At 50.2% G+C, this 10439-nt stretch overlaps 1 protein-coding gene across 1 annotated transcript; it reads right to left on the bottom strand.

Moving 5' to 3' along the window:
* LOC100751773 (paired immunoglobulin-like type 2 receptor beta) lies at positions 1–3182 on the bottom strand. The gene is made up of 4 exons (XM_027412331.2): positions 3095–3182; positions 2405–2794; positions 1274–1463; positions 1–13 (listed from the first exon to the last, which is right to left on the bottom strand). The coding sequence occupies exons 1-4, from the start codon at positions 3180–3182 to the stop codon at positions 1–3; spliced, it is 681 nt and encodes a 226-aa protein (XP_027268132.1).
* Positions 3183–10439: the final 7257 nt, after the last annotated feature.

Genomic DNA, 10439 nt, shown 5'->3' with positions numbered 1-10439 from the left:
TCAGTCTGATGGCCTGTAGGAGAAGAAACAGTGTCAGTGTGGCAGACATGCTGATCCTCCCTCTGCCTCTCAGCTGTTCTCTGTGTCAGACAACATTAGGGGCCCAGGGCAGCAAACAGCTCTGCAGCAGCCATTCAGGGACAGGATGACAGTCACCAGGACCTCAGGCCAGTCCTCAGCTGTTCTTCTGCACTACGTGACCAATCAGGGGACAGCTCTCCTGGTCCATGGCCCCTTGTCCTTGCCCTCTCCCTTTACTTCCTTCCCCCTGTCTTGAACTCCCTGCTTTCCCTGCTCTGCACTCTCCATGTTCCCTTTAGTCTCCCCAGAAACTGGCTCTCCTGCTCTCCCTGTGAGTGCAGGCTGCAGCCACCCTGCAGGTTCAGCCTCAGGGTTTGAATCCCAGTCTGACTTCTTCTGCCTCTCAGGCCAATGCTCTCCAGCTCTCAGTTCCTCTTCTTCCCTCATGGCAGGGCTGAGCCCCTCTGATGACCAGGGCCTACATGCTCAAGTCTGTTTTCCCATTACACTCCAGGCTCTACGCATCTCCATTCCTGTGTGTAGTCTTCTACTTCCCGTGGATTGGAATCTGCTCTGAACACAGTCTGCACTTGGCTCTTGTTTCATGTGAACAAGATCTCAATGAACCCAGGTTGGCCTTCACCTTGCTGCGTAACTGCAGACAGCCTTCAACTCTTGATCCCACTCTCTAAGCTTCCCAGTGCTGGGATTGGGGGTCCTGTCCTGTGTCCCTGTATGTGTTTCTTAGAGACCTTATGAAGTCTAGAAGACAAGTCATTTATCTCTACAAATTGCAGTTGGGATTTGATTAGGGATTCCATTGAATTTTTATAGTGTTTTGCATTGTAAGAACTGAAGGCACAATTTTTTCCATTAGGCAAGTGTCCTTACATTTTTTTACAATTTTCCAAAGTTTTAAAAATTTATTTTGGGCAGTATGTGTGTGAACGTGTGTATTTGCATATGCACAAACACGTGTGTTAGGCAGGGGACAGCCTTGGGCATTGACCTGCAGGCACTGAGGCACCCAAGTGTGCCCCTGATTTCCTAGGAGCAGGCTCTGTGTCCATCGCCCTGGATCAGCTGCTCTCTAAGGACAGGAGTTGCCAGTTGAGTCTGTGTTGAGTTCAGCCACCTTCCTGTCCTCCTGGTCTCTTTACTTCTCCCTGCACAAGCTCATCCTTCTCCATCCCTCACAGCTGAGAAAACTCAGAGGGGAAGCTCAGGTGAGGGCCTGTCCTGGACCACTTACCTTTGCTTCCAGCAGAGGACGACCATCAACACACAGACGGGGGTTATGAGCACAGCCGTGCCCACCACCACCCCGACCGTGGCTCCCAGGTTCACAAGTGAAGGGTTCCTCTGGCCCTCTGTGTCCTCCAGGCCAACTGTGGTGACTGCAGAGGTGACAATGGAGGGGCTCTGCATGGTGGTTCTGACAGCTGGAGAGAGATGAGAGTTAGCGGATGCTCCCTGGATGGGGGGGGATGGGGTGAGCGTCACACCTTGTCTCCTCAGTGCAGTGCACATTCATTTGCTCTACAAACATTAGCAAGTTCAATTTCCACAACATTTACATATCTGGAAACACTAGACCAACAGTTCCCAACCTGTGGTTTGCCTCCCCACAGTACTAGAGCATAAGACACCCTCCATATCAGATATTTATAATATGACTCATAACTGTAGCAAAATTACAGTTATGAAGTAGCAATGAAAATAATTATATAGTCTATGTGTGTGTGTGTGTGTGTGTGTGTCTGCTGGGAGGTTACCATAACCTGAGGAACTGTATTAAAGGTCACAGCATTAGGAAAGTTGAGAATCACTGCTCTAGACCCAAGAAACTGCTCCTTTCTCTCCCTTCCTGAGCTCTGGCAGCTGCTGTTTGCTGTGACATCAGGTCAACATGGCAGCCAAGGAGACTGCACAAGAACTGGGCTGAGGGTGTCCTCTCACAGATTGGCTTTAATCCAGTCAGGAGTCATAGCTGTATGTGGTGTCACGTGACCCTAATCTCAGTACTTGGGAGAAGAGGCAGGAGATTTCTGTGAACTCCAGAACAAGCAGGACTAAATGGCGAGACCCCGTCTTACAAAGCCTAAAACAGAAAGAGTATATAAAAATAGGCAAAGAGCAAGGTTGTGGTCGACAAGGAAGCAGCAGAGTCTCCAGCTACTGAAGGGCCACGTGAAGGGCGCAAGGGTAACTGCCACACAGTGTCCACTTAGTGTCCCCAGTACAGGGATTGCAGGTACTTCTGCTTCAGAGGAAAGGCAGGGTTCAGAAGACAGAGCAGACACATCATGACAAGTAAGATCTCTAATGGCATCGATGGTAGAGGAAGCCAGGACCAGCAAAGACTGACCCTGGACATGCTCACCTTGGGTGATGGTGAGTTGGGTCCCAGGAATCGACTGAATACATTCCTCCTTGCCTCCTCTTGTGATCATACAAACTCGGCAGAAGTACACTGTCTGGTCCGTCTTCTTCAGGTCCTGGATTCTGAGGACTCCAGATGTCTGAGGCTGTGTCCAGTTCAGGACCAGCCGGTTCTTGAAATGCTCATGTATGAAACGCGAGGAGGTGTTGTAGATAAATTCCTCATGGAAGCCCTTCCATCTCCAGAGAATCCTCATCTGTGGATCGTTGGCCAACTCCCAGGGGAAGTAGAAGGAGAAGGGGATCTCGATGGAGCCGCCCTGGACACCAGAGAGTTGTGCTGGTTGATTGACCCCCAAGGGTCTTTCTCTGTTGGATCCTTCTGAGTTCCCTGGGAAGGTTGGGGAGAATGTGAAATCTCTGCAGGGATGGAAAGGACCACCCAGAGCCTCCTAAGCCAACTTCCATATGCAGGTGTGGGACACAGGACAGGACTCTTCTATGTCCCACTCACTGACCCTATGAGAGAGTGCAGACATGGAAAGGTCGGGCTGGACCAACTCTGAGAATGAGCTCTGTCTTGGGTGACAGAGGACAGGCTGGCTCCTCTGGCAGACACCTGTCCACATGACAGCCTGCTCTTCCCAGCCCCACTGGTCTTTCATGGTTAAGTCAGAGTCCCACCACTCACCAGCTTGCAGACATGCTGCTGGCAACAGCAGAAGCAGGATACAAGTTATGACATGGTTTCCTCCAGGAAATGAGAACAGTGGAGCCATCAGGCAAACGAACAGGCCCTGTGGAGGGAGCCTGTGGTGCTCAGGATTCAGGAGAGAATCAGGGTAAAATGACCCTCACCCTCTGATCTTCTCATGTGGAGGACTGAGTGGGGCAGGACCTCCCCATCTCCACCTCCTTGTGGTCCACAACTTCCTTTATTATCTGGCTTCTTCTTTTCCATGTTGCAGAAGATCCGCCCCTGGTCACTGACAAGATGGCTGAACCCTTGAGCCCAAGCCCAGCATTGGCTGGGAGATACAGCTTTGTCCTCAGCATGCGGGCTCCCTTCTCTTCCACCCTGCCCTCCTGTCTTATCCGGTCTTGTCCAATACTATGTGGCCTGCAATCACAGTTTCCTCATCTCCAGATTTCCTCCACTCCTGCCTTCTCCTGAGTCAGTTTCTCATTATCTCTCCCACCATGCTAGTTGTCTGTGTCTCTCTAACAATCTGTGGTAGAGAAGTGCTCAGTTTCTGTTCACCTCAGGCACAATGAGGAAGGAAGTGATGAGGACACACATTCAGTCCCCAGCCCTAGCATGGCGCTCTCACCATAGGCTGCTCTTTGTCGTCTTCCTGTCTTTCAGAGACTCTTTACAGTGCCCTGGGAAAACCAGGGTCCTGGAGACACTCTCGCCTGGGCTGCTCACTGCTGCTGAGTCTATGACTTCCCTGGGCTTCCTGGTGACCGTCTCCCTCACCTGGACAGTGATTCCAATACTACTGCAGTTTCTGATGGAGTATTCTGCCTCCTACCAGTCTCTAGGTTTCATCTGGCCTTGCCCTCCTGTCTATGGTATTTGGGTAAAAGCCATCTGATTTGTAAGTCACCAAGGTGGGGCTAGACCTGATGATGCTGCCATGTGAAATCTGCTGGACCCCACCATTTTATTTATTTATTTATTTATTTATTTATTTATTTATTTATATTTAGAAACAATCAGTGTACATATCAATCCCCCACCATTCCCTGTCCCTCCCATTCTTCCATACCCTGTACCCAACCCCTGCAACCTCCCCCCCACTCCCCAAGGACTGTGAGGCCTTCGGTGGGGATCAGCAAAGCCTGTCACATCATTTGAGGGAGGTCCTAGGCCCTCCTCCGTATATCTGGGGTGAAATAGTATCCCTCCATAGGGAATGGGCTCCCAAAGTCCATTTGTGCACTAGGGAGAAACACTGGCTCCACTCTTAGAGGTCCCATACATAGACTGCCTAGGCCTCCTAGCTGGCACCCACATTCAGAGGGCTTGGTTCGGTCCAATGCTGGTTCCCAAGCTTTACAACTGGAGTCCCTGTGTTCTCACTAGGTCAGCTCAGCTGTAGGTTTTTCCAGCAGGGTCTTGACTCCTTTGCTCATCCCTCCTCTCTCCATACCACTGGATCCCAGGAGTATGGCTCAGTGCTTAGCTGTGGGTGCCTGCTTCTCTTTTCATGGACTACTGGATGAGGCTGTAGGAAGGCAGTTAAGGTAGTCATCAATCTCATACTAGGGGAAGGCAACAAAGGCGGCTTCTTCACTACTGCCTAGATTTTTAGTTGAATCCCAGCATTTCTTTTTTTTTCTTTTGAATTTCTCTTTTTTACTTTTATAATTGTAATTAGACTGATTTTAAATTAAAAACAAGCTTCTTTTACATGGCGGTTCCTCAGGAACCCAGCATTTCTATAAACAGCCTCTCAACAGGTTCTACAGGGTACCAGCTGGCCCTTGTGCTCAGCCTCACTGCTGCCACCTGCTGGCTCCTTAATCACGAGTCATGGGCTCTGTTGAATCCCCATAAGGACCCTGCTGTGGGATGGTTTCTGTCCAGGATGCTGTCATCAGTCTCCTGCAGTGACAACCATGTTTCCCCAAATAGCAGTGACTGGGCCCTGCAGCCATGATGCTGTCACAAGGGACGGGCACTTTCTGTGGAGGAGCAGCCTGGTGCTGTGGTGTATACACATGGGACTTTTGCATACATGTGACCATGGGGAGATACAGACTGCAGTGTTAGAACCTGGCCGTGCTCAGACTGTAGCACATGTATGTCCTTCCCCCATAAAATAAATAAGTAAATATAATTTTAAAAAGTTGGCCCCAAAGTGGGCATGGTGGTGCATGCCTTTAATTCTAGCATTTGGGAGGCAGAGGCAGGTTGCATCTGTTAGTTTGAATGTGGCCTGCTCTATATATTGATTTCCAGGCCATGCAGGGCTTCATGGTGAGACCTTGTCCCCCAAACAACGAAAACAAAAAAGCAACAAACAAGTGAAATGAGCCACAAACAAATCTCCAGAGACCTACAAGGATGACACGATCTGACAGTCCGGGCAGTGGAGGAGAGGATGGCCTAGAAGCCCTTCCCCTAGAATGAGAGTGATGACTACTCTCTATGCTATCCTAGAGTCCTCATCCAGTGGCTGATGGAAGCAGAGACAGACATCCACAGAAATACACTGAGCTGAAATCTGGAACCTAGTTGAAGAGAGGGAGGAATGAAGAACGAAGGGGTCTGTACCAGGTTGGAGAAACCCACAGAAACAGTTGGCCTGAAAAAGGGAAAGCATATCGACCCCAGATGCTCTTTGGGAGGCCAGTACGGGACTAATCCAGCCCCCTGATCATGGATGCCAATGGGGAGGCCCCTGCACTCCTGGGAGCCTCCGGAGGTGGACTGGCGTTTTTCTCTGGTATGTGTGGCGGACTTCGAGAGCCCATCCCACTTGAAGGGATGCACTCTGTCTCTGAACACATAGAGAGGAACCTAGGCCCAACACAGGAAGATTTGGTGGTCTTGGGGGAGCCCCGGTTGGGGGCCCTACCCTGCCTGGGGAGTGGTGGGTGGATGGGGTGGGGGGTAGGTTGGAGGTGGGGGAGAAGGAATGGGGGTGAGGGGAGGGAGAGGGAGAGGGGAATTACATGTGAAACAAGCCTGTTCCCTAACTTGAATTAATAATAATAATAATAATAATAATAATAATAATAATAAAAAGAGAGAGAAAAAAAAAGTCCAAGGCACATGGTGTGGTGAGCAGTAGTAACTTCTGAGGTTGTCCTTTCGCCTCCATATCCCTGAGCACACAGACACACACAGTCATGAGCACACACTGGCACACACGTGCTCCTGCACACAGACACACACAGTCATGAGCACACACTGGCACACACGTGCTCCTGCACACAGACACACACAGTCATGAGCGCACACTTGCACACACGTGCTCCTGCACACAGGCACACACAGTCATGAGCGCACACTTGCACACACGTGCTCCTGCACACAGGCACACACAGTCATGAGCGCACACTGGCACACACATGCTCCTGCACACAGGCACACACAGTCATGAGCACACACTGGCACACACGTGCTCCTGCACACAGACACACACAGTCATGAGCACACACTGGCACACACGTGCTCCTGCACACAGACACACACAGTCATGAGCGCACACTTGCACACACGTGCTCCTGCACACAGGCACACACAGTCATGAGCGCACACTTGCACACACGTGCTCCTGCACACAGGCACACACAGTCATGAGCGCACACTTGCACACACGTGCTCCTGCACACAGGCACACACAGTCATGAGCACACACTGGCACACACATGCTCCTGCACACAGGCACACACAGTCATGAGCACACACTTGCACACACGTGCTCCTGCACACAGACACACATAGTCATGCAGGCAACTTTCACAGCTGATCTGCCTCCAGGTGTTATCCAGGCCTCATCCTGAGTAGACAGGGTCTCTCCAGGATGGTCTGTGTTTCTCCAGACTCCACTTCCTGGTCGTGTCCCCCCAGTCAGACTCTGATTTTATACCCCACAGGCTCTACCCTTCCTATTTCTCTCTGAGTCATCCAATTCCAGAGACTCCGCTCAGATTACCCACAGCGCAGTCCCTGTGTGTCCTGACCCTACAGATCCCATCACTGATGAAAACTGTCCATCTGTCCACCCCTCCTGTCACAGCACCTTCCCTCCCACTCCTTGGTTTGTTTACCCCAGAGATAACATCCAAACCCACAGTATCCCGCCCAGACCGGGGCCTGAATGCAGTGGAGGAGGGGCTTGAGAGGGTGGGGAGGATGGTGGCCTGGGGTGGAGACAGGACACTCAGGCTGCAACTGGGGCCTTACAACAGCACAGGTGCCCTGACCCCATCTGACCTCCTCTGTCTCCCCTAGGATGACATCATCGTCTTCATCTCCCTCATATGCTGCCCAATCTCACATAGCACCCCCTGCCCCCCTGCCCAGGAGCCCCAAAAGAGACTCTGCACTGTGTCCTAAAGGCCCGGTGGGTGGGGCTGGGTGGCCACGTCAGTCATGTGCTCCTCAGATATGAAGTCTCCCAGCCTCTGCAGATAGCCAAGGCCAGAGCAGAAATTCACATGGCATTGGGTTTGAGGTCACAGAAATGGAGAAGCTCTTGATTTCCTCTTCAACATTATATATATTATTTCAAAGATAATATTAATAGTCACAAAATTTGTTTAAATGAATCTAATGAGAAAAACCATGACATCTTCAAGTCTCTGTCTCCAACCAAAGTGAAGTAACAATGAGCAGCTTCTGTGGCCTCTCTGCAGTGTTTGCAGTTTGGTGAGCTTTGCTGTTTGTTTGGTTTTGACACAGGCTTTCATGTAGCCCAGGTTGGCCTCAAATTCAATATGTACAAATGATAGCTTCGAATTCATGGTCTTGCTCCTGTTAATCTTTGGGGTTACAGGCATCTGCCACCATGCCCGAAGTACTTCTAGTACTTTTAGTGCTTCTTTAACTGACAGTGTCAGGTCAGGGCACACAAATTCCAGATTCAGGTACCAGGCTAGAACCCAGGCCTGCTCTGCAATCAGACCATAATGTTCCTTCTCCTGAGGGTATTTTACCTAAATTCGAGAATGTTGGTTCTGTGTGAGTCTTTGCTGTGGGGCCTGTTATGGACGGTCCTTCCCGCCAGCCTGTTCCCACAGCCCTGTCAGCCCCAAATGAACACTCAGAGACTTACATTAATTATAACATTGTTGGCTAATGACTAGGGCTTTTTATTGGCTTCTTATTAACCCATAACTACTAATCTATGTATTTCCTCGTGGTCTTGGCTTATGGAGATGCCAGACCTGAGACTCCTTTTCCTGCTTCATCATGACTGCTTTTTCCTACACTTCCCAGCCCTCTTCTCAAATCTGCCTATCTTCCTGCCTCATTAGCCAAACAATGCTTTATTCATCAATTCATAAGAGAAACATTTACAGAAGGACAATCTCATCAGGGCCCCTTTGTTCCTCCTTTTTGAACATGGAAACATGTTTTGACAAGGCACATGACCATTTGAGTACCATCCTTGAGGTCCCTTCCCTGTGCTCAGCTACCTGGAGGGAGGAGATGATGAATGAACCCTCCTGTAGATGACGGGGAGCCTGTTTGTGTGAACACCTCAGTGATGCTTCGAGGAGACCCCAGCCAACTGCCAAGATCCCTGTGACCACAGCTGCTGCTGAGTTCAGACTCAGGTGTCTTGGATCCAGTGACATCACATCAGACATGTCACAGCTGCCCCAGGAGACTTCACTTTAGCCATGAGAATCCTTGGTGACTTCTCCATGACCCCTCCATCTTCAGCTAGTCTCAAGGGGATGGGACAGCTTCCTTACAGACTCTGCAAAGGCCCAAGTCAATACACAGTGAGGTGTTTATTAAAAAGTGTTAATTGCATGGACAGAAAACAGTACAGCAGGACTCTCAGGACCAGAGTCAGAGAAGATGACCTGGGTTCCCAGGAGAGGATATCAGAGCCCACATGGTGGAAGTGTGTCTTCTCTTCTTGTACCTGCCCAAGGACAGGATGTTTCACGGCACGGGCTGCAGCCATGCTCTCTGTCTTCCCTCAGGAGGCAGGGAAGGGGTTGGGATGCAGGATGTGTGTGGCCAGCAAACCATGCTTTCAAGGAAACTCACTTCCCTGGTCCCTGGAGTCTGTGAGCAGGGGACTAACAGACAGTGTCTATCTGTGAGAAGTGAGGACAATTTTCCATAGTCAGTTTTCTCCTTGCACCATTTGGGTCCCTGGAATTGAACACAGTTCATTGGGCCCGGCCACCTTTTCCACTGAGCTATCTATTGGCTCCCACGTTTCTTTTGTCCATTAAGACGTAATTTTGAAATACTTCATTTAAAATAAATTTAGAAAATGTTAGGACCATGATTTATCCCCTTGAGGAATCCACATTATTTTTTATGATGTGGTCTCTCATTGGCCTGGAACTCAGCAATTTGGCTAGACTAGCTGGACAGACAACTCCACGACTCTGGTTGTCTCCTGCTTGTCAAGGTCTGGGATTACAAATTCTTCTCAACTCCCTGGCTTATATAATGTGAATATTCCCAATAAAACTCAGGCCATCCAGCCTGTGTGAACATTTTTCTGATGGAACTACCTCTCTAGCTTCTTTGCATTCCTCTTTTTAAACAATTCCCCAAACAGTCTGTCTGAATCAAAGACCATTGCTGTGAAGAGACCACAGCAAGTCTTACAAAGGAAAACATTTAATTGGGGCTGGCTTATAATGTCAAAGGGTTAGTCCACTGTCATCATGGTGGGAAGCTTGGTGGTACACAGGCAAACATGGTGCTGGAGAGGCAGTTAGGATGCTATTCACCCTACATCCAGATTGGAGGCAGCAGGAAGAGGGAGGGAGCCACTGGGCCTGGCCTGAGCATTTGAAATAGCAAAGCCTGCTTCCAATGACCCACTTCCTCCAACAAGGCCACACCTACTCCAACAAGGCCACACATCCTATATGCCAAATCTTGAGCTTATGGGTGCCATTCTTATGCAAACCACCACACCTGCTCCCCCGGATGACAGGCGCCCCCCTGTCTGGGGTCTGGGCTTCAGTCTGCTGGCCTGTAGGAGAAGAAACAGTGTCAGTGTGGCAGACATGCTGATCCTCCCTCTGCCTCTCAGCTGTTCTCTGTGTCAGACAACTTTAGGGGCCCAGGGCAGCAAACAGCTCTGCAGCAGCCATTCAGGGACAGGATGACAGTCACCAGGACCTCAGGCCAGTCCTCAGCTGTTCTTCTGCACTACGTGACCAATCAGGGGACAGCTCTCCTGGTCCATGGCCCCTTGTCCTTGCCCTCTCCCTTTACTTCCTTCCCCCTGCCTTGAACTCCTGTCACTCCCTGCTTTCCCTGCTCTGCACTCTCCATGCTCCCTTTAGTCTCCCTGGAAACTGGCTCTCCTGCTTTC

Source organism: Cricetulus griseus, unplaced genomic scaffold, assembly GCF_003668045.3.
Source record: "Cricetulus griseus strain 17A/GY unplaced genomic scaffold, alternate assembly CriGri-PICRH-1.0 unplaced_scaffold_73, whole genome shotgun sequence".
Lineage (NCBI taxonomy): Eukaryota > Metazoa > Chordata > Mammalia > Rodentia > Cricetidae > Cricetulus > Cricetulus griseus.
Note: the sequence above shows the minus strand (reverse complement) of the source record. Positions and strands in the feature narration are given on the sequence as shown.